The sequence below is a fragment of the Uloborus diversus genome, chromosome 3, assembly GCF_026930045.1.
Source record: "Uloborus diversus isolate 005 chromosome 3, Udiv.v.3.1, whole genome shotgun sequence".
Lineage (NCBI taxonomy): Eukaryota > Metazoa > Arthropoda > Arachnida > Araneae > Uloboridae > Uloborus > Uloborus diversus.
Genome location: NC_072733.1, coordinates 154,402,038 through 154,427,072, shown reverse-complemented (window position 1 = coordinate 154,427,072; position 25,035 = coordinate 154,402,038). Strand labels below are relative to the sequence as shown.

Below are 25,035 nucleotides of genomic sequence, written 5' to 3'. Positions count from 1 at the left end.
GGCTGAAAATTCCTGACTGAATGGCACATAGTAGAGGGAATTGGTTTCATTTGCTGCCGTTTCCTCTGCTTATGCTTTTCGGTTTTTTCCGAGCTTGAAGAGTAATTACTGAATTAACGGAAGTGTGGGTATGTTTGATCTTTAAAATTGTTACTTTCTTAGGGATGCTATTCTCTATTGTTAATCTGTATAATTGGAAACTTGGGTTACTCCCAGACTGTTATGAAACTTGATTCTCAACTTGAATTGGTTTTGTGCCATATTATATTTAGAGAATTTTCTTGTAATACACAGGCAATGCATTTAATTCTTGAATAATCTTTCGTATAAATGTGTCTTGCTTCTATTCTTGGTATAATCTCTATTATGAAGCAATCATAGCTAAGTAAATTTTTTATATAATACATGGTTACACCTTGGTGTAATAGATGACAAAAAAGTAATAGCAAATAAGCTATTGATAACAGATATTTTACTATTGTACCTATTGACAAAATATTTTAATTACAAACATGTTGAGAAATAAAATATATTATTTTTCTGAACAGGATGAAAAACAGTATTGTGTCCATTAGCATTGTATAATATTTTTGCTTTTAAATTAAATTGTTTTTTCTTCCCAGAGTCCAAGAACTATTTCAGGTGTCCAGTTGCAGAGGCTGGAAATTCCCGACTGAATGGCACATTGTAGAGGGAATTGGCTTCATTTGCTGCCATTAACTCTGCTTGTGCTTTTCGGTTTTTTCCGAGCCTGAAGAGTAGCTACTGAATCAACTAAAGAATGGGATTCTCTCTCTCTCTCAACATTCCAGGGTCCCCATACTTACTACAACATGGAGATTAACCAGTTGGATGAGGCCTTGAAGACAGTTCTGGTTTTTTGATTCAGACCAGGAGCCAAGCAATCCCTGATCCAGCAGTCCCAAAAGTATCAGTTTGGCATGGGAACTTGTACTTTAACCATGGATATGTTTAACAAGCCCTGGTCACCACTAACAATCACTGAGGTCTTCAATCGTCTGGAATAAATTCTGGAACACATTTTTTTATTCGTGTTATACAATCAACTCTCAATATCTCAAATATTCCTTGAGGGGCTGTGGTAACTTCCCATAACTTGAAGTTTGAACCAGTCTGAGATTTGAATTTATTATATATTTTCACTAAACATAATGAAGTGCAAACTTAGATAAAATGAAAAGCTTTCTGCAAACACAAATCCTAACTGGAAAATTTTCGGCAAATAATTATTTCGCCTAACTCACCCTTGAATAAAAAATTAAATTTATATTCAAATATGAAAGAGACAAAAAAAGTGCTTTAAATCATTTATTTTTTTTTTACAATAACATATAGTTTGCTTATTTTTCATCAACAGAAGAAAACTGCCAAAACCATTATTTTTTTCCTCATGTGCTTTAAAAGGCTTTTGGAGAAAGGCTTTAGTAGAAATAAACTCTGAGATTTTCTTAAAAATTCCCTTTAAAAAAATAATAAAAATTAAAAAAAATATTTTTTTTTTATTTTAAATCAACGTTAGCAGTTAGAAAAAAAATTTCTGCAGAGCCAAACATTTTCTGCGAACATCGTTGGCGCGTTTGTCTATATTATGCAAGACTGATGAAGTGTAACCAAAAGTGTGGGGAATTAGTGTTATTGAACCCCTTAATTTCCAATGACTGGCACAACTAAACTTTTTTTTGTATGTGTGTGTGTGTGTTTTTTTTTTATAAATAAAGGTTTTTTTTTTTCTCATATCACTTCTTTAAAAACCTCTCTCTCACTTTACACAACCTTTATAGAAATGTATAAAGCAATTTTACTCCAGGTGTGGGAGCTTCTTTGAACATCCCATGCTTTGCTCAGTGAGTCATCATCACAAGTAATCCCTTTTCCTTGATACCTCATTGCTATTTTTTTCATGTCCTGATATCTTACCCAAGGGTGCCTCTAGGGTCAGGGACTCAGCTGCATTCCATGTAGTCTAGTAATCAAAGCTGATGTCATTAACCCACATAATCCCTGATCTGGGCCAAAGGGAAAACCGAAGATTTTTGTATTGCTATATGGTTATCCTAAGGCTTCATGTTAAAAGTAAAGATGCTTTTGAAAAAAATAATGGCATCAACTGCACCACCTGCTTAGCAAGATTAAATCAACTTTATTAAAAGAGTTTTGTTTATAACCATGTATCAAATTTCTGTTTCATTAATCACAAAGTAAAGAATACATATTTTGAAATGGTGCCTATATTTTTTGTAGCTATAAATAAAATTCTTATATCCAAGTCTATGTGTCTGTATATTTAGTTTTTTCGACTAAATAGTTATATTTTTGCAAACCCTCAAATTTGCTACTTCTGTGTGATATCTTACAAGTGTGATAAAGTTACATCAATTTATAAACTTTATTTTTGCTATAAAGAAGCCAGAAAGGGGAGGGACCATTTTAATCAGGTGAAGTCTGGTTGCTAATGTAGCAGATAAGCATTAGTTCAGTTATGTTTGATTAAATATGAGTAGAAGAAATTGTCTCAGACATACAGTTCATCAATTGTTTGTATATTTATATATTACAGAGGATATGTTTCTCTTTTGAAAATGAACACTAATAAAAGGTATAATGAAATATTAATTAGAGAAACTAAGCATTAGTTTCTGACTAATTGATGAGTGGGAGAAATTGTCTCAGTCAGGCAATGTTCATCAAGGACATGCTTATTTATATATTAGAGAGGATATGCTTTTCCCTTTTTTAAATCAATACATGAATTGTAAATAGAGCTCACTCATTTTCGCTTTCTCTGTTGTAATTTCTTAGTTTTAAAGATTTTGTTTATTTTCCAAACATTGGCAGGGTTTAATTTCAAATTAATACTTTTATTGATAAAGACAATGTATAGATTAAAATTAAAAACTGTTGTGTAACATTTGTTTATCACTTCAAATTTTCTGAAAAATTGAAAAAAGTAATATATTTTTATGGCTGTGCTAACAAAGGGCGTACCACAACTATGGAACCTGGGCCAAATTGAAAATATCAAAAAGAGATTAAAATTCATGATTGATATTTCTAAGTTCCACCAAAATGGAAGGGATCGGTGTAGTACATTCTGTCAAGAGGCCGCAAAATAAAGGATAAAGTATAATATAGTTAAATAGAAATGAAAGAGACTAATTAGTTAACAAATATTTTATTGATTTCCTCCCCCATTTTGCGGATTTATATGTCGTGTATTTTATTCATTTTCTCCCTTATGGAGAGAAAAAATTTTAAATATAAGTTTTTATTTACTTTTTTTTTCTAGTGACTCAAGAATTTAAATTTAATATCAACGTCATTTTTTGCTGGTGCGGAGTAGAGATGCGACAGTGCATTAGCATATCGGTCAGCGGCCACTTTAACAATTTTTTCAGCCGATTTTTACCGATTAATCTGCGAAAAGATGCCACGAAGTGCCCACGGTAGCATTCGTACACATATATGATCAATAAAGACTGGGATGCCTCGGAAAATTATATTTCTTCTAAGGCTGCCGCGAATCGAAAAAGTTTGGGAACACCTGCGCTATGGGATAGAATCGAAACCAAAAGTGAAACTTTTCGGAAAACGATGGACCGCGTTTCTATTCCCTAGTTTTGAATATATGAAAAAGAAAAAAAGCAAACTTTTTAATTTAAAAATGTAGATTTCACATGTTAAGAGCATCTGTTAAATAAGTGGAGACAAAACCAGAAAGTTAGAGAATGATGAAATTTTTTCAACAAACACTACCTTTATGTTGGTATGATGAATATGATTTTTGAGACTTTGATACTAATTTATATACCTGAAATTATTTTCGTTAGTAAATATTGGGCAAAATTTGACTATATTTAAAATTAAGCTGCCCAGCCACCAGAAAAAATGTCAATGCTTTATTGAAGGTATTTAATAAACGCCCTTTCATAATAATCGAAGCTTTCTTTTTTATTACTAATTTAAAATGGAAATATTTTCTTAGTTACTCCGTAAAATTACACATACAAATGTCTATGTATGCAGGCAGTCGAGGAGGGGGGCGGGGGAGGGAATAACAGTTGCAATTTGGCCTTGAGCTCACAGATTGGTCCTGTAAACGAGATGCCTGCTCAAAATTTTGTTTTGCGATTTTTTTTTTCTTTTTTTTTTAAGTATGGGATTTTAGGAGTTTACTAACGAAAATTTTTTCTAGCATTTCATTTGCATTGGGCTGCGAAAAAACAAAGAAATAAATGCACCAAAAAAAAAAAAAAAAAACTGATCTGATTAAAACAAAAAAATTATCTTCGTACTGAAATGAGAAATTTATATTAAACAAAGTATAGAATACGCAAATTTGCTATCCATTGCAAATTTTATTAAGGAACGGCTCCAGATGGGGACGGGTACCCCCCCATTTGAACTCAAGAAGAGCAATATGTGACACGACCCCTCCCCCCTTTTCTGAATAACCCCCTCTAAAAGCAGAAGTTGGATCCGCCCTTGATTTATGCATGCTCTGACTGATTCGAGCACTTTATTATGTAAGCATGTATGTAAGTTTGTAGCAATGTGTCTTTTGTCCCAAAGGCCCGCCATTTCAAATTTTCTGGAATGGAGGGAGGGGGATAATGTCCCCCCCCTCCATTCTAGAAACTTACATTATAAGTGCTCGAATCAGTCAGATTGTGCGCAATGCATTTAATTTAAAAAAAAATCCACCAAATTCGTACAAAGATGCCCAATTTCAGAAACATTTCAAAAATCCAGGGGGAAAGGGCAATTGAATCCCTGATCACCCATATGACGAGCATGGTTGTATGTGTTGGGGGGGGGGATTCATGGGACAGAACTGCGCTGCCATTAAAATTTTCTTTACAGGTATTTTGGTTTCGTTCTTGGGGGGGGGAGGGGTATCACACTCTTGAAGGAAAGGGCACCCCTGCAGATCATGGAACAAACTTTGCCGTTGATTTTTTTTTCGGGGGGTTGAGGAGTATTTAAAGGAGTCTTTTTTCTTTCATTTATGGTGTCTCTTTTTTTGGGGGGGGGGGGGGGGACTTTGTACAGATAACTCCAATGAGTTATTACAGTCCCTGTATGAAAAGTTTATGACCCTGTATGACTCTACCATAAGTATATTAATCAACTAACATATAACCAAATTTCACGGTGAAGTTATAATAAAACAAGTAACTGCATTTAAACTGTGTTGTTTGTTTGTTTGTGGCTTATTAGTGCTTGCTTTTCAAACGTGGTACAATTCGATTTTTTAAAAATAATTTTTCATATTTGCCTCTTATGTGATATTAAAAATATTTTTTAATTAATTAAAACGAATTGCATGAATAAAACACAATTTAGGAATGGTTCTTAAGTTCAATTATAAACTAATATATTTAAATCATAGACTAATAATAAGAGTAGACCGAGCTTTCTCATTCTTGCTGATGAAGAAAATTGGTTCATAGATGTATCATGTGACTAGTGGAAGGGCTTGGCGAAGACTTTGGCAGCATGGTTGCTAGATGGCAGCATTATCTATAGTTTGGCACTCGACATGTATTTTAAGACTGTGTTTTCATTAAAAAAACTTCCAGGTGCAGAGATTGAACTGTTTTTCTTTTAGTTATGCATTATTTTGACATTAGTAATAGTTTTTGATCAGTTTTCGGTAACTTTTATTTCATTTGGAGCTGTCAGCGTTGGCGTGAACGAAATGGCGAAAACGTTTTGCGTTAACGCAAAAATGTACTAATCGGTATCTTAAATTGAAACTGTAGGTAAAAATCTTACCGTTTGCTGATTCTTCTTGGTCGCTTGCATCTTTTATTGCTTAGAGAGTTATTGAAATTGACTGAAGAAAATGCACAATACTATCTAAACGAAAAACTCACTATATTAACAAAATATTTACAACTTAGAATAACAAATTTACAAATCGGACTCCATAAAAGATCATTCTTCCGTGTTCCATAAATTCTATTTATTTTATTTCGCGTTGGCGTTGATCGTCTGCTACGATCAACGCCCGCTGTTGCTAGGATATCCACCAGTCACATGGTTTGGTTTATGAGCAGCAAAAGGGTTGCCATAGCTCGGTCTACTCTTATTATTAGTCTATGATTTAAATCATTAAAAATAAAAAATTGTTTCTGTTAAATGTTTTTTTTTCTTAACTGTACACCATTAATGAAGTAACTTAACTTGATCCGTAACGATTGTATCAAAAGAATTGCTTCATTTTGCTTATTGCCAAATAGGGCGATAAACAAAAGAATCTAGCAACCTTTTTCAAATATGGCGGCTGGATTTCGCTGTATTTAACGGACGGTCTGCAACTCCGCCGTCGCACTCCACCCCTCTGCACTCCACAAAACGGAAAGAGTGACAACCTGTTATAAAATTAGTAAAAATTTAGTGGACAACTAAAACAAAAAACAAAACAAACAATTTTTTAATAAAAATACGCAAATTATATCACATTTGAGACCTTAGTTAGGAAAAAATCTTGACATTTCCGATTTCTTTCGTTCGCAGCCACAGTTGAGCCAATGCTTATTAATAAGTTGCAATGCAACTTGCAGCACTGTACTGCTGCTATGCGTGTGTGTTTTCACTATTCCTTGTATACAGTGCTTATGAAATGATTTGTGTTGTGGTTCTTGACGATTTTGCAATATAATGTTTCGTCGTTAGAAATGGCGACGCCTTCCGTCATTTGATAAGTCGCACACTCAGTTTTAATATATTGCTTTTTTGATACTTTAGAACGTGATATTTTGTCACTGTAGTTAGTTCATGATGTAATTTCATGCTGAAGGTCAATAGCGCCGTGATGACAGTGTCCTGATGGTGAACTTTCAAATTAATTATTTGTAACTGCAATGTTTTAAAATAAAACTTGCATGCAATTATATGTGCGGCTGTTTTGTTTACATGATATCAGTGCTTGCATTTTCAGTAATGTTCATATTGTTCATTTGATGCTCAGAAGTTGTATCAACTGAAAGAACTTTCATATCATGAGATGACATAGATTTAGTTTTCTTTTAAATTCTTTTGAATGCTGTTTGTTTTGATAATGAAAATTGTCCAATGCTGTTTTAAAACTTTGCTATGATGACTTCATTTTCCTTGAAGAGGATTTAGTTTGTTTTGGATTTCTTTTCTGTGGTGCCTCCAAAAAAAAGAAAGAAAGAAAGTTTAGTTACTGATATTCTTTTTTATTTAATAAAAGTAATCTAAAAAAAAAATATTATGTCAGAAATATAATTGACACCTAAGCATTCTAAATGTTCAAAACTTTGATTGATAATTCGAACATGTAACCATTTTTATTCACCTCTAGGGATGAGCATGGAAAAGTATACTGTGGACATTGATAAAGTTTTAGATGATTTTGAAGAGACAGAAGGTAATAGTTTGTCGATTTAAAACCCTTGCTTGATTTAACGATTAATTACTTCATTAATTGTGGCACATCTTCAAAAAATAAAGAAAGACAACTTTAGAGCAAATTAAGATTTTATGCAACACCACTGTTAACTTATTTAATCCTGACTACTACAATGTGCATAAAATATTATATGTTTAAACTGGTTGGTTTTAATTATCTAAATTAATAATGAATAGTTAAAGCAGTAAGTACGTAAGCCAGGACTAAGGCATAACTGCATTAAAATTACTGACAGCAGGTTATTACATCCAGAGATGACTGTTTCTTTCTTGTCTGGAATGGTCAATGACTGAGGTGGATGCAGATGAGCTCTCATTGAAGCAGATTTTCCAAGAATCTGGCAGCTAAAATGGATTTAGCACACCAGCAAAAGTCCACAAGCTTGGTGCGGTTCAATTCAAAAATAGAAAGTCAAAGATAGTAAATTTCTGCCCCTTAGTCAGGATTTAGGCAGAACTTCATTAAAAATACAGATGAGTTGATCATCAAAGTAAGCAAATGATCCATTTAGTGAGAGTTAAATGTACTTAATGCTCAGTTATGGCATCTAGAGATCAAGGGCCAATCCAGCTTCTGGTTTTGAAGGGGGTCATTTGGTAAGTCATTTTCGATCAAAAATGAGGGGTCAGGGGCAAATTTTTTGAAATAGAAATCTTTAAAACCGAGTTTTAGGCTATCTTTAGGGAGAGGGGGATCATGACCCTCTGTGTAGATCCGCGCCTGCTAGAGACTATCTCCTGTTCAGTAACTGTATGTTCTAATAACCACGACAAAACTGCAGTCTCCGGATCTTATAACCTACCTGTTGGTAGTAGGCCATTTGCATAATTTTTATCTATGCTGAAATTTTATGTGTCGCTGTTGATTATATCATTTGCTTATGTGCCACCATGCACTTCTTGTGTAAACTAAACTTTGCAAGTTTTTTGGCAAGAAACAGAATAAAGTTTTGATTTATGCAGTAATTTTTGTGATTGTGTGACTTATTGCTGATGAGCAATATCTTCTAGAACATTTTACGCAAAATATATTTTTTCAGTTATCATAGTGTGTAAGTTTGTTGCTTTTTATATTGTTTCTTATATGAGTACTTTCTTACGACTATTTTCTAACCACTATGAATTTAGGGGTGAGATTAGATTCATACAAAAATATTGAACTCACTGTGCAAAGAAATTTCTGTGCTAAGAATTGCTTAAATGCAGAATTTTAATATCGAAATAAAACCATGAAAAAAAAAACTCTTGGTTGACAGACAAGACTCATTAAGAAAGGACAATCTGCTATTTCCAAAGCACTTCTCTATCTACTGCATGCAAAGCATCTATCTACTCGTTAAGAAAGGACAAGACTCATTAAGAAAGGACAATGCTGCTATAACTTTGACATAGAATGACCCAAAGTGGACTTGGTACAGTCGTCCCCACTTAATCAAGTAACAGATCATTGAATACCCTGCTCATAGGAATGTAAATCTGTGGAACAAAAAACAATCCTATAGCAATAATGTTAAAATTCCCCGCTTTAGGAAATATTTTTTTCATCCATACCCTGTTTAATCGCATACATTCAAAGTTTGCCCGAGTTTAACTTTTAGTTCCAGTCGAATTTTTCATCTATTTCTTGGGGAGAAATCCCAGTTCACAACCTCGGGAAAGTAAAAGGTCACTTGTAACAAAGCACAAAGAGGGGCTAATAGTTATCCTAGTTGGCTTTTAGCTGTAATCTTATCTCAGGCTGTAAAATGCATCACGGGTTGGGTGTTTGGAGAGTTGGAAGAATTGGATCACATGCTGTGATCGGGGATTAAAATATTCCTTAGATTGGTCCTGTCCGACCAATGTCCTGTCTAATGCCCCAAAGAACTTGGCTGTTTTCTCTATAGAAAAGTGGTTCTCAGGGCTATTTAGTTCTTGGAAGAGACGGTTGTCAATAACATTGTTAGACTTGGTTTGATGTTTGAGGAAGTTGTCGCTGGAGAATACAGAAAGACTTTTTCTGAAATTGGTTGACTGTTAATTTTCTGCTCTGCTTTCGACTGACCGTGTGGTAAAATAAATGCAAAAAGGAAAGATGTAAGCTTATGTATTCAGTTAAAAGTTTTGGAGACAATTAAAAATAAGAAAATACATAGTCTGATAATTGCGAAAGAATTTGAGATTTCTAAATTCAGGTTTCAAGAATAAACCAAAACGCTGATAAAATTGAGGAAAAGTTCTTTAAGAAGAAATTAAACATAGTAAAAATATAAGTTTTTTATGTGCTCACATATGTAATACATGAAATTTTTTTATCATTTACATGAAAGCATTCAGTATTTTAATTTTGATGAAATTCGTGTGTATATTCATGTAAAGAATCGTTTACGATTTATCATAGTATAATGAATATTATACCAGCAAAATACTTCAAATATTCGTTTCTTGTATTCACCGTATAGCGTATAATCAAGTGCCTCGCTTAATCGAATAAGACATGTCGGAACTGTTGATATCCGTTTAAGCGGGGCTGACTGTAGTTTCGCATTCTTCAAAATTTCGATTACGTGTAGAACATAGTAAGCGCATTTGTTCATTCATAAGACAGAAGTTGGCAAGACGCTTAAGTGCTTAACGAACAATTGACAAGTTGACAAAACAAAACGGAACTGGGCGTTTAGTGCAATGTAAACTTTTGAAAATAATACAAATTGTGCTGTAAATCATTTTTAAAATTACTTTCTTGAAATGTGCAAAATATTTATCTTTTCAATTTTATCCTTTATTACTTTTGTTTTTAGTATCACTTTTATGCTACAAATTCAGAAATCTATTTATTTAAATTTTTAGCACACTTGTCACATTTGGTCATTTGTAGGATGGAAGTAGACAAGATGTGTCCAAAAACCAAATTGGATATTTATTGCAATGCAGACTAGACTTTTGAAAATAATACAATATGTGGTGTTTTATTGTTTTTTAATTATTTTCTTGAAAAATATAAAATTTTATTTTATCTTCATTACTTTTGACATTAATGTGTTAAAAACGATGACCATTTCATCACAGTTGTAGTTTCTTGAGGAATTTTTATTTTTTAATTCCAGTAATCCGTTGTTATATTGCTCATTCAGATATATCGCTTGTTTCCTTTGACTCTTGAAAGATTCTATTTTAAAAAATGTTGCTTTACATTTGACATTGCAGAAAACCATCATATCTTGCATACATGCAAACAAAGAACATTTTCAGGGCGATCCAGCTCAAAATAAAAGGGGGGGGGGGTAGGAGTTTTTTTTTTTTTACCATTTAAACTTTTTTTTTTTCACTTTTTTATTGTCTACATATCAGAATTCGTATTGAAGAGCTTGCATACTTGTGTCCGCTAGTAATCATATAAAGATATGCATGTGGTATGATGTAACTTCAGTGGCTTTGTCACCACAATCTGAGCGTATGAAATTGAGGGATATAAACTTGAAAATTAATATTTTGACTTAGTAGTTAGTGACCGTGGGTGTATCCAGAGGGGGGTAAGAAGGGTATCTGCCTGTCTGAAAGAGGAAATAATTCAAACAAACCCCGTAAAATATGATAGTAGACAGTTGTGCAATTTCTAAACTTATCAACAAGTTCGGTTCTGGTAACTTGTCTTCTGATATTAAGGGATATATTCTTTGGGAGTTCATTGAAAAGGAAAGTTATTGGAGTAAAGTTGGGTTACTGTCACAATATCACTATGCAGGTAATGTAAGACAAGGAAATGCAGCCTGGAAAACATTTCATTTTCCACAAACTGTACACAAAAAGTTTTCTTTTTGCAAAATTTTGTTACATGTTAACTCCCTTCCCCAAAATAGCAAGCATAGTCATGTTTTTGTTTTGGAGTTATTCAATTATTCAGTAAAAGGCAATCAACAGCTACTCAAAGTTATTCACGTATGAATTTCCCCACTCATTATATAGAATGATACAAATATATATATATAGCTAGTAATGTAACAACAGATTGAGCTGCAAATGAATTTGGGAACAAAATATGCTTACTTCAGATAAACTTGTCAGAGTTTATTTAAATAAGCATGTTTGAATTTGATGTTTTACTTCACAACAATTTCATTGAAAAATATTGCACTCCAAGGTATTTTGCACTCGCCGAATTTTGCACTCTCATGACATTATTCTTGAATGATCAATTTCCTTCAAACTTTTTTTTTCTGTTTTGGCTTAAACTATAGGTTTTAACTTTTTGTTATTTTTTGAAAAAAAAATACTCCTTTGGCATCCTTACTCGTACAAATTGGTTTATACTATTTGGAGCAATAAATATAGAGTACTCAATAATAAAATCCCTGAATTTCTTTCCCTTCGAAGCTGCAGTTCTCAGAAATATATTATTAGTATTTGTTAAGCTTATAAGACACCATTTATTAACATTTGGTTTAAAAAACTGGGAAAACAGGCAATTTTTTGTTATATCATTGAATTTCAAAATTGGTTTATGAATAAAGGATAAATAACATTTTTGAATTACATAGTTTGAGTCTACTTACAATAAAAATTATATATCATATATTGTTCACATTTATATCTTTTTTTTTTTTTAAATTTATATAGCCATAGTCTTTAATTCATATATTATCATTTTTATGCTAAGTAAAATTTAATCCACAGTACAAAATGTAATTTAAATAATTTGGTAAATAACTAAATTTAAGTTTGATGAATATTAATGTTAACAATTAAATTGCAGCTTTAAAGAACCTTGAAAGACTTGTTTATCAAGAAGAAGCAGTCTCCAAGTGTGTAGTATCTAATAATTTCATAAGCAATTGTAAAGCTAATTCAACAGAAAATATCCTGAAGGAAGAAAAAAGATCTGATTTTGAGGAAATTGCCTTTGATTCTGCTCAGATCACTCATGATGATCGGTTTCCCCAGAAATTTCTAAATGATGAAACTTTCACGATAGATTCATGTGAGAAATTGAATAGATGTTTAACATTTGATGTACATATTCCTAAGGGCTTAAACTCCACTGATGTACATGATTCTAATACATTAGAAGATTTAAACAATAAATCATGTTTGATTAATAGTGATCAAACTTCAAAGCTCTATGATTATGAAATATTTTACAAAGACTTTGCATCTTCTGATTATATACAGCACAACTCAAATGTAAATCTAGATCCGTCATCAAATGCTCAAAACTTAAATTCAAGAGAAAATGAAAACAGTTCGCAAGAAGAAATTCTATGTATTTCTATGCTCAAAAGAAGTATAGTAAGAAACACTTCTGAGTTAGAAGTTAATACTGCCATATCATCAGATAGTTTTGTAAGAATACAGAATGATTTAGTTGTAGATACTGCTTCTTTAAAATATGGGAAAAATTTCTTAGATTTTGGTAATATTCAGAACTGTACAGAAGCTAAAGTTTCAGAAAATGAATTCATTGATAAATGTAATGACAAGTATGATGTTGATCTCATTTCTTCAGTGCAACAAGAAAAATGTGTCAATATTATTAGTCCGGAACAAAACATTGTAAGCATTAAAAATTGTGCAAATATGATAGCTATTGAAAATGGATTAACAGGAAATGATAGTAAAAGTAACAGTGATGCATTAACTTCATTTTTAACTGTAAAAGAAATATGTGCTAAAGAAACACCCACTGACTCTTCACTGCTACTAAGCTCTGACAATGTAGAAGCTTCAAATGTTTACCCAAGTGACGAAATAAGCAGTTCAGAGTGTAGTGTTCAGGTTAATATATCTTCTGTTTCTAATTCTGAATTAGATGCTGAAGTTAAACTAGTAAATGATCAGTTTTTCGATCAAAATATTTACATTGAAGATCCATCTGATGATGAATTCGAACAGGATTCTGGTGTAAGTTCTCAAGAAGATATTAGTGGTAATAGTCCTACAGAATTAAATACTGAAGCTGCAACCTCAGGAAGTGCAAGCAATTCTCCAGAACTTGAGTATGTTGAGGAAGAAGAGCCTTTAATGGAAAATAATGACAGTAACATTGTTAATATTTCTAAATCAAACGAAGTAACTGAAATGAATTTCAACACCCTTATATCTTCAGAAAGTTCAGGAAACAATACTAATTTCATGCCAGCCAATGAGTGCTGTTTTGAAAAAAATACAAATGATCAAATACCTGAAAATGTAACAGGTGCAAGACCTAAACTTGAAAATTTTGATAAGACACAAAATAGTATGAGCAATACTGATAATATAGCATTGGAAAGTGACAATGTTTTAGCATCAGTTGATAAAGTTAACATGGCAAAAGACTTAAACATTCAAGTTGAAGATTTGGTTGAAGAGGCTTCAAATAAGTTGAAAGTTTCTGTTCAAGATGGTCTCGGTTTTGAGCAGTTGAATGTGCCTAGTGAATGTGATAAGAATACCCTGGTAGATAACAAGTTTGACTCTAATTCAGAATCTCAATCAATCTGTAATGACGTGACTCATTCGATCGAAGGTTCAAATGCTTCTTTTAATTGTTGTGAAGTATCTGAATTGACACCATCAAAAGCAGATTATCCTTCACGTTTACAGCGCCCTACCACTCTTAATATTCCTTCTCGTAATAATGCTTCTGAAGTGAATGAGGAAACTAATTCATATCAGTCTGATACTTTCAATCCAGATGTGGATCCACTATCCGGTGATGCTTCTGATGATAACGTTGATATTTCTGGTAAATATTTCATCTTTTAAAATGTTTTTGTTAATATATGTCTGTATGTGTTCTAAATTTGAATTTTGCTACACAGGAGCAAACTCTGTAACTGTAGAACAAAATCAGATTGGAAAAGTAAAACCATTTTGGATACCTGATTCAGCAGCTCCAAATTGCATGCATTGTGGAATGAAATTTACTGTGCTAAAAAGAAGGCATCATTGTAGAGCTTGTGGAAAGGTACTATATCTTTATTTTTAAGAAGTCCAGTGAAAACGGTCATTTTGTCCTGCATATGACGCCTCATATAGTATTTCATTAAATATAATTCTTTAGAATATTAATGAACAAATTTTTTCTCTGTAACAAATTACAAACTCATGTGTGCTTTCTTGAGCAAAAAATTTGACATTACCCTTTAAAATTATTACTTTTTATTGAAATACAGTAGAACCTCATTTTACGCAGGGGTTACATTCCACGGAAATGCCGCGTAAATTAAAACATCGTAAATTGAGACCTAATACTAGTGTTAAAATAGGGGTTTGGTTCAGTAGATAACAAAATATTTCATTCTAGTGATGACTAATTGTATAATAAGTTTAGTGTGTACTTATATCGACTTTTATTCACAACATGCATAAAGAAAACGTAAATTAATTTTGTGTCCTGTTTATAAAGAGGAGCTGGCGCTGATGATCTTTTGGCAGTCATAAAGAATTTTTCTCTGTAATTCTTTGCAGAGCACTAACACATCCATGATCACTTGCGTCATTTCCATGATAGAATATTTCTTCACTAACAAATTAAAAAGATTATTTCTGTTGTCTAGGAATGGCTCAACATTTTCAATGTGAACATTTTTGGTTGTGTGTCACTAGCGTTGGTATCCTCATTGGTTTTGGCCTCCTTTGTCACTCCTAAAAGCCCTTCTTCCAGTGAGTTCTGAACTGTGTGAGTTTAATAACTTTACTTCTAGAAAGAGCTCTGGAACCAATCACATAAAATGTCTCCAGTGGCCCGAGCTCGATTATTAGCACGCCAAAATGCAGTTGATTACGCGTAATCTGCAATCTTTAGGAGTTTGGAATTTGGAAGAGGAAAAAATTTTATCTGTTAGCATTGCTGCATCCGCATCGAACCAAAAGTCATTCGCGTAAAGTGAAGGTGTCAATTCTTAAACCGCATATAATCAAAACTGCATAAAATAAACCTGTGTAAAACGAGGGTCTACTGTACATAAACTGTCACATGCGGGACAAGGGTTCACTTTTTCGTGTAATGTCATACTTGATTCAGCTGGTATTCAATCCTCTACAAACTTGTGTGTGTGGAAAAGGATATCCAGAAGAATATTATATTCAATACTAAATTCAGCTTACATATAGTGGGGAAAGTGAGACATTTCTCCCCTGGAATTCCAAACTTTAAAATTTTCCCTGGAAAGTTTGCATTTAATTTCTTATTAATTAAATATCTTATTAATTCCTGTTATATTTTCCAGTAATGTTCTACTGAGTATTGACCTTCAATATATGCTATTAAATTTTTTTGCCTTAAACAGTAGGGTGAAGCGAAAAATCGAAATTCAGAAAAAAGAACGTGGAATGCAAGGTCTTTTAAACGTAACATTACACATTAATATATTTTTTTTTGTTCAATCTTATGTGATTTCTTCCCATGCTCCAAAGCATTTAAATATATTAGCCAAAATACAACATTTATGCAGATTTCGAATAAAAAATTGAAAATACACAATTAGTTGAATAATAGATCTTACCAGTTTAAATTACAAATTGAGCATGGAAAAAATATTATAAAATGGACAAGCATTAATGTTCAACATTCCGCAGCTTTTTTTTTTTTTTTTTTTTTTTTGTACATTTTACACTGTTGCAGTCTGAAACTTCTTCAAAGATCAAGAGGATTTCATAAGAGAGGAATTGAATAATCTGTCCCCCCCCCCCCATATATCTGAAAAATCAAGAAAATGCCTCTATAAACAACAAAAAATTTTTAAGTCATACAAAAACGAAGAAATGATTTTAAAAATACCAATAAAAATGGGAAAGTTGTGGATGTCTCATTTTGTAAGTGCACGATTTGACTCCTGTAAATGGAAACTGACAAAATAAGAGTTTAAAAAAATTCCTTAATTTCTTACTCAGGTTTAATTTTTATGTTGTTACTTGTTTTTGTACTTTATCCACGCTGTCTCATGTATTTTTATTCATATTTTCAAGTACATAAACTTTTTACCCTTTAAGTTTATACTTTTACCTCCAATAAAAAAACTAACATTTTTTTTCTCAACTAATAGCCTTTCATATGCAGCATAGTTTTATTTTTTTTTCATAATTTTAATTGAAGTATTTTAGTACGTAATTATTGGAAGTTGAAAAATTGTAAGTAAGACAAAGGTAAACCAGTGGTGTACGTTGGTCTTAAGGGTAGCATACACTGAACCATGTATATGCATGGTAATGTAAGCTTTTGGCTTACCAAATGACTTTACATTAAAAGCTCACTATTTTGCATTGAAAAAAGAGTCTTTGAAACCCCAAAACACCTGTCTGCAGTAATAGGTAATTTTATGCTACAAAACATTAGTTTGCCTTTTACTTATCTGCACAAAAGTATTCATATATTAATGTAAGGATGTTTGGTACTTATGTGTTATCTGTTTACCAGTGATTAATCATTTTTTGTGTGTGTGTGTTTAGCAAGGTTTTTTTAAGCACTCAATGAATTACATTTTTATCGCATCTGACTAAAGTTGATGTTTCTATAATTTTTGAACATGGATCAGCTGCGAGCACTACTGTCTAACCTTGCGTTCGACGAACCTCACCGGTCGATCGGCTAGTAACCTCAGCGTTCTATGATCAATCGGTTACTATTCTAAGCTGTTGATTGGAGCACGTGATCATTAGCTGTCACGTGATTAACTAACCGGTCGCTACCGGTCGTGCTCATCGAACGTAAGCTAATATTCCCTGCAGGTGCTGCTCCTCTGGTCCTGTCCCTCCACCAGCAGCACTTTAGCAGAATCCACTCATTTTGACCAATAGCATCCATGACCTAAGCACTTGCAACCACTTAACATGCTCACTAGGGTGGGCCGAAAAAACTCATTTTTTTATTTCGGATTTGTAATAGCACGGAAAAGTTGAGAATTATAAAACAAAGGAAAAAAAGAATTATGGAAATCGATTGATATCTTCCATTCGTGATGGGGCCTAAAGTTTCACAAAATATGAAAAAAACATCATTTTTCAGATTTTTAAAATTCTTTTTAAATTAGTTGTTTTCTTAATGTAATAGTTTGTAAATTCTTTAAACAGAACCTCAAAGCATTGTGTTTAAATTTGGTTTTGATCAGTTAATATCTTTCGGTTGTGCATGGACCCCAAAATTTAAAAAAATAATGAAAAAGTTTCATTTTTATGGGTTTTTGGTATTTGATGAATAATCAGTATTTAAATATGATAGACATAGTATTTTTTCAGTGGAACTGTAAATGAGATGGAAAAAAACCCCTCAGATTCAGTCAATGTTTTTCGGTTCCTCAAAGCCTTAGAAACTATGGTGCGCAGACGTCGGACAGCAATCCAGACAATGTCACTCGCTTGGCTGGGGGTGCTCTCCTCCACGGCCATCCCCAACTTTCTAGAATCACGTTAGTTGTCTCCCAACACTGTTTTTTAAGTCTGCATATGTCAGTAATGATCTCAGTAAACTATTATTTAGTTCAATCTAGCTGTTTTCATTCGGCAACGCTTGTAATTTTCTGTCATGATATATGCCTGTGCAATGAGCAGTTTGTCTCTTTCATTTCAATGAGTTGCCATTTCGCCACAAGTTTAAGAACCACTGTCTGTAAGAATCGGGCAGTTTAGGGCATTTGTGATTGTTGACATTTTTAATTTTCATTATTTTCCCATGTGTTGTTCCTTATCATGAATGTAATGTAAATCCAAAATATGAGCTTTGTCTGACTTACCATTTTTGGAAAATTAAATTTTTAAATTTAGGGGGTGTGGCACATTTTTGCGTGTTTTTCAAATTTGCAGATATTAAAGTTCTTGTTACTTCAAGTGCCCTTATAATGACATGGATTTTTAAATTTCACACTATTATGTGGTCATGTTAAATATTATTACGGCTGTCAAATCGGTGTCACTATGAGGACATCGCCCATAAAATCCATTTAAAAATGACCGAAAATGAAATTTTTTACTATATTCAAGGTCAATTTTCTCAAAGCACCTCATGATGACACCAACATTTTTACATCAATTTCTAGCTACACTTGCATACATCGAAAATGTAATAAAATTGGTGTCACCATAAGAGTGCCAGAAGATATTGGAACTGTTATTTGATAAATTTCACAAAAATGCAAATGTTTAAAATCTAACTACCACTCTTGCCCTCATAGCAGAGATCTGAAACTAATTAAGTTTGATAACCAACATGTTTGTCTAACATTTCAACTAAAAAATCGGTGTCACTCCTATTACTTTTGGAAATATAATCGTTCAAAATTAGTATGTTATGGCGTTATTTAAAAAAAGACTTTTCTAATTCGAATGGCTTTTTGCACTGTTTGTTTTAAACTTTATTATAAAATTACAGTAGTGACGCCTAAAATAATGCGTTTCTAAGGTTTTTGATAAAAAAACTTCATAAAAACATTAGAAACACAGTAAATCGATATAGGTACAGATGGATGTATTGTGTAATGGGCATTATATGCTAAAATAGTCATACTAATATTCATATTTTTTCAACTATACTGATTTTTTGTCTGTTATTTATATTGAGAATGCAACTATTTATTTTTACCTAAATTAAACAAACATAAAATCTTATATAGTTATGAACATAATGTATTATATAGCGAGCATTCAGAATATGAAACATAATATGAGGATGACGTAGATTAAAATAAAGAATATGGAAAGCATCAAATCAACGAGTTTCAGAAAGATGTCCCCCTCTTATTGAAATCTGGTAATTTTGAAGCACTAAAGGATGGGAAAACATGGTATCCCGGAGAAATAGTAGAAGTTGACCGTTTGCACGTAAAGATCAAATGCATGGCAAGAAGGGTTGGAAAAAATGAATTTGTTTTTCCGGAAAACAAGGCGAGTATTGGTATTTTAATGTAGCTATATTATGCACAATAGACCTGTACCTATATCAAAACAAGCATTTTCTGTTCAAGATAAAGACGCTCTTACTGCTCATAGCTGTTTATGTTAAAAGTTACACTTCTTTGTAACTAAACAAAAACTATCTGGATGTGAAAAGATTAAAATAAAAAATAAATAAAATAAATAAACAAATAAAATAAATTAAAAAAAAAAAAGGAAAAAAAATTGCCACAACCGCCATACTAACTTTGAATGATTATATTTCCAAAAATAGTAGGAGTGACACCAATTTTATTAGGCCAAATGTTAGACAAACATGTTGGTCATCCAGGCGCGGATCCAAAGGGGGGGAGGGGGGAATGGGGCAATTGCCCCTCCCTGGGAAATCAGGGCCGCCAGTAGGAAGGGGGCGCCGAAAGCGTCCCTGGACGAATATTTAAGTACCAAAAAGAAAGAACGAAAGATAAATGGAAAATTTATTAGTCTCATTCACCAGTTCTCAAACTGTGTGAAGTGAGGCGCTTCCGTGCCCCTCTAGGGGGCGCAATATCCACAAGTTATGAGCTTTCTTTCTGAATTTGGTAGGAAAATTTTGGAAAACAAAGATATTTTGAAAATTTATTTGGTTCATTCACTACTTCTCAATGTGTGGGAAATGGGGCACGTCCCTTAGGGGCACAATATCCGCAACTAATGAATTTTCCTTCTAAATATACTGGGGGGGGGGAGTCTTGGAATTCGGCACAAAAGAAAGAAATATACTTAGAAAATTCATTTGTCTCATTTGCGATTCTCAACCAATATCAAGTAGGGCGCTTCCACGCCCCTCTTAGGGGCGCAATATTCGCAACTTAAAAATTTTTCCTCCTCATTTAGGGGGAAAGTTTTGAAATTGGGTATAGAAAAAAGACATTCAGAAATGTTATTTGGTTCATTCACCAGTTCTCAATCTGTGGGGAGTGGGGCGCATTCCCCTAGGGGGCGCAATATCCGTAACTAATGAGTTTTCCTTTGAAATTTAGGGAGGAAGTTTTGGAATTGGGTACAAAAGAGAGACATTTAGAAAACTTATTTGATTCATTTACCGATTCTCAATCTGTGGGGCGCCCGCGCTCCCCAGGGGGCGCAATATCTGCATTTTATGAGTGTCCCTCTAAATTTAGGGGAAGTTTTGGAACTGGGTGCAAAAGAAAGACATTTAAAAAAAAATTTTTTTTACGTCATTAACCGTTTCTCAACCAGTGAGGAGTGTGGCGCGTCTGTGTCTGCTTAGAGGCGCAATATCATGAGAATTGCCCGTTCTCAACAGCGGATACAGAAATTTTTCAAGTGAGGAGCGATTGATTTTAATTATTCAACCTTTACTACGTATCCTGGTTACACATGTTAATAACACAGGTTTAGGTCTTCAATTCTGAAACATTTCCGCTTGAGAACTCTGACCCCCCCCCCCCCTTTTCCCTCCTATTATCGAAGATCATCTAAAATTACGTTTTTTTTACATTCAGTAATAAAAAAACTGCGGTGGGGGGGAGGTCCTCCTAGAGGGGGGCGGCCCTCCTTTATCCTCCTTGGAGTCCCTATATAGAAGCGTAGCTTCTAAATAGGGACTCTAATCCTCCTAACATCATCGAAGAGCGTCAAAAATTCCATTATTGACTTCAATTTCTAAATATATCCGGGAGAGAGTTTCAGAATTCCATTTCTTCGTTTATCGTTGAAGCTGGCTTGCGATTGTGTTTTTTATTTATGATTTTAGTTTTCAAAAATGTCCGAGAGAAGGGGCGAACCCCTCTCTGCCCTCTCCCCTCTCTGCCATCACCGAAGATCGTTAAAAATTGCGTTTTTGAAACTTCGATTTCGAAAAATGTTCGCGAGAAAGTTCCAAATCCAAACCCTTCCACTAACGTCTAACGTCATCAAAGAGATACAACAATTACGTCTTTAGAATTTTAATTTCGACAAAATTTCCTAGGGAGAGCCTCCTAACCTCTCTTTGCGAAGCATCATCGAAGATGGTCTGAAATTGCGTGCATGAAACTTTTTCAAAAATATGCACATAAACCTCATTGAAAGATAGTTTATAATAGCATTTTTATGACTTAAGTTTTGAAAAATATCTGGCAGTGTTTAGAGGTGAAAATACCCCGAGCCATTGGTTTTAACATAAATGCCAATTCTAGTACAGTAGCTTGAGCAAAAAACCACCTTCAAAAGATATTTTTGATTAAAAAAATCCACTTCATCAAAAAAACTCCTGCCAAGGATTCTTATTCCTATTCAGAGTCACAACTGACTACAACTGTATTTATGTCGAGGACTGCATACTAAGTGCCTTGCATACATTATTTTATATACCGATAGATGGCAGCACCATCACCGGATCGAATAGTTAATGAGAATTTAGAACTAGTCCAGGAGCTAATAGCTACCTGGTGCTAGCACCCCCAGAGGTATCGTTTCACTTGGAGGACATTGAGACAACGAGCATATTTAACGTCGCCCAGTCCCTTTTAATGACGACAGTGGGTCTTCGACCATCGAGGTTCGAACTCAGGACCCTCCGGCCCCGAATCCGACACTCTACCAATCGGGCTACCACTGCCCTCCTCCCGAGGATATTTTTGATTAAAAAATAGTCCCATATGTGCCGCAACCAGAGGAGTAGTCCACAGGACCTGTACCTACCCCTGAATGCTGAGTTGATGTTTTTTTCTTCAGAAGTATTCTTTCTTACTGAAAGGAACATGTCTTAGGGATAGAAAAGTTATTTTAACAAGGAAAAGAAATGTTAGGAAAAAACCTTAATTATTTTAAAAAGAAATCTTTAGATTAAAAACCTTTAACAGTTGCAGATTCTTGGTCAGCTAATTTGTTCCACCTCCCTTCTGAAAATAAGAATGCTGTGAGCTAAGTTCACCCTCCCCCCCCCATCGAAAATTATTACAGATAGTCTCAAATTTTGTTTCCTGGTCTTTAATTTTGTAGAGATTATTCTGGGCGGTCATTCCAAGTTCGTCAGCTTGCGAGATCGAGATTCTCGCTCACGTGATCCGTTGTGATGTAGAAATGTCGCAAAGTACTATTCTAATCTACTCGAACATAGCTTTCGGCTAGGTTCGAGTAGATTAGAATACTACTTTGCGACATTTCTACGTCACAACCGATCACGTGAGCGAAAATCTTGATCTCGCAAGCTGACGAGCTTGGAATGACTGCCCAGGAGGAAGAGCCCCCGAACACCCCGCCATTTAACAACACCGAAGATCGTCTGAGTAGCGATTTTGAATCTTCAATTTCGAAAAATTACCAGGCCCTTAACCTTCTCAAATATAGCCTACAACCGCATTTTTAAGAGTTCAATTTCGAAAAATTCCTGGGGAGGGGCCTTTAAAATCCGTCCCTCTAATATCAATAAAGAATGACGAAAATTGTGTTTTTAAAACTACAATTTTTCTAGTTTTAAAAGGATGAACCTCTGAATTTTTCCCTCTAACATCATTGAAGAAAGTCTAAAAACCTTTGTTTTAAGGACTTCAATTTCGAAAAACTTCCACAGGAGAGTCCCTCCTGGAATTCCCCTCTCCTCAATATCTTCAGATTGTCAAAAATTTCGTTTTTGGAGCTTCAATTTTGAAACATTGGCTGAGGGTGGTCAATCGATTCAAAAAATCGATATCCTAGTAGTTCAATAATTCTTGGCATTCTAGGGCTTTTTTACCGTTTGATAATAGCCTATTTGCATCCATGACATTTCCTAAACCCCAGTTCCTTCTTTAACATCCACAAATGCAGTCTATAATCACGTTTTTAAGAAATTTAATTTCAGAAAAATTCTGGCGAGGGCCCCGAACATTTGCTTCTTTTAATATTATCAAAGATCATCTCCCAGTTTTGACCTCCCAACGGTACTGTTAGTTTTTGTATGTGTGTTATATATTACATATATACCATATGTTTGAGGGAATTTTTTTAAAGTGCTCCTCCTCCCTCCAACCCCCCTCCCTCTTTCAAACGAAAAAAAAAAACTATTTTCAAGTTGTGCACCTGCTCTTCTTTTAACTTCAGATGGAATGCAATCGCGTTTTTAAGACTACAATTTGGAAACATTTTTGAAGGAAACCCCATCCTCCTCCCGCTAACTTCGTCGAAGATAGACTGAAATTGCGTTTATGGCAGGTGCACAGTCCCTCAAATTATTAGGGCTCGACCGATGGCATTTTTTGGCCGATGTCGATTGTTGGCCGATTGTTCAAAGATGGCCGATGGCCGATTGTTTTCCTCCAAATGGCCGATGGCCGATGCCTTTGGCCGATGGCAAAAAAAAAAAAAAATCAAACAGAAATAAATTGATAAGATTGTCAGGGATTTAAAGGATCATTGATTCATTTCATTTTACTTCCTTTCTACAAATTAAGAATTGTAATCACAAAAAAAAATCAGATTTCGACCTAAATTTCTATTTTACTATCACCAAAAGTTATACTTCACAAGTTTTTTTGGCACATCTGTACATACTAATGTACCTAAGAACATATAGATAACCAAATATCCATTTTGAACGCCTCCTCAGTTAATTATCGCAGATTCTCTTGTGATGTCTTCATGCGCGTAAACTTGCATCACTCAAAAACGTTATGAAATAGTAAATTAAAAACTCATACGTACGTAGTATGATCTAAAAGTTCGAGGTCAAGTTGTATAAAACCTTACCCTGAATAGTTCACATTACCGAAGCATATATCTATCTACAAAATAGTCACCTTGAACGATTATGCACTTCTGCCAACGTACGTATAGCTTTTAGAAGCACTCCTGGAAGACATTTTTCGCAAATTCCTATAAGGCCTCTCGCGCTGCTGCATTAACTTCATCGTGGGGAAGAAGGCGACTTTCATGTTGAGGATGCACGGTTCGATTGGTCAATACTCTGATATGACAAACAAATAACATAACGTTTTGTCGGACTTAGCTCCGTGTGACTTTTACCTGTTCCCAGCAAAAAAACACTTGCATAGATGCCGCTTTTTTCCGTCTGGAAAAGAGGAAGCTGCATCATAGAAGGTAGCGAAAAATGGCTTCCAGGAATGTTTCCAAAAGTTATATGAACACTGGCAGAAGTACATATTCCTTCAAGGTGACCTTTTGAAGGTGGATGTGCTTCGGTAATGTGAACTATTCTGGGTAAGATTTGATACAGCTTGTCCCCGAACTTTTGCATCGTACTACGTACAATCTGTATAGGGTGTAGTTATGCTTCTCCTTTTTTGACTGCTGTATGATGAAAGAGAAAGAACAATAGCCAAAAAAAGAAGGAAGAAAAACAAAGAGACTGTTTAGTAACCAATTGATTTGTTTTTTCGTTTTTCTTTAAAATTGAGCACATAACTAAGATTTCAGTAATGTTGTAATAATGTATGGATTTAGGTACACTAAACATAGTTAAAAAAATTAAATTACGTTGTTTAATCATTCAAAAAAAAAAGTTAAGAATAGAACTATGAAACCGTAAACAAATTACGCAATAAGTGGAAAGATTGCACATAGACATTTTTAGTCATAAAATTAAACAAAAAAGGTAACAGATAAATTACAATATTAAATCAAAATAGTAATATTTTTATACTTATTTAAAATTTATGAATAGAAAAGTTTGCATTTTTCATAAAAGCTATAACAGTGACATACATTTTGCTGAAAAAAAAAATAGCCATGAAAAGAGCAAGGTTCTTA

At 33.8% G+C, this 25,035-nt stretch overlaps 1 protein-coding gene across 1 annotated transcript in view; it reads left to right on the top strand.

The window, feature by feature from the left end:
- The first annotated feature begins 6,676 nt into the window (after positions 1-6,676).
- The window catches only part of LOC129219001 (zinc finger FYVE domain-containing protein 9-like), a 99,550-nt gene continuing 81,191 nt past the window's right edge, over positions 6,677-25,035 (top strand). Inside the window, exons 1-3 of the mRNA XM_054853320.1 lie at positions 6,677-7,417; positions 12,191-14,128; positions 14,238-14,383. Coding sequence (XP_054709295.1) covers positions 7,354-7,417; positions 12,191-14,128; positions 14,238-14,383 — 2,148 coding nt within the window. The 5' untranslated portion in view covers positions 6,677-7,353. The remainder of the gene's footprint in view (positions 7,418-12,190; positions 14,129-14,237; positions 14,384-25,035) is intronic.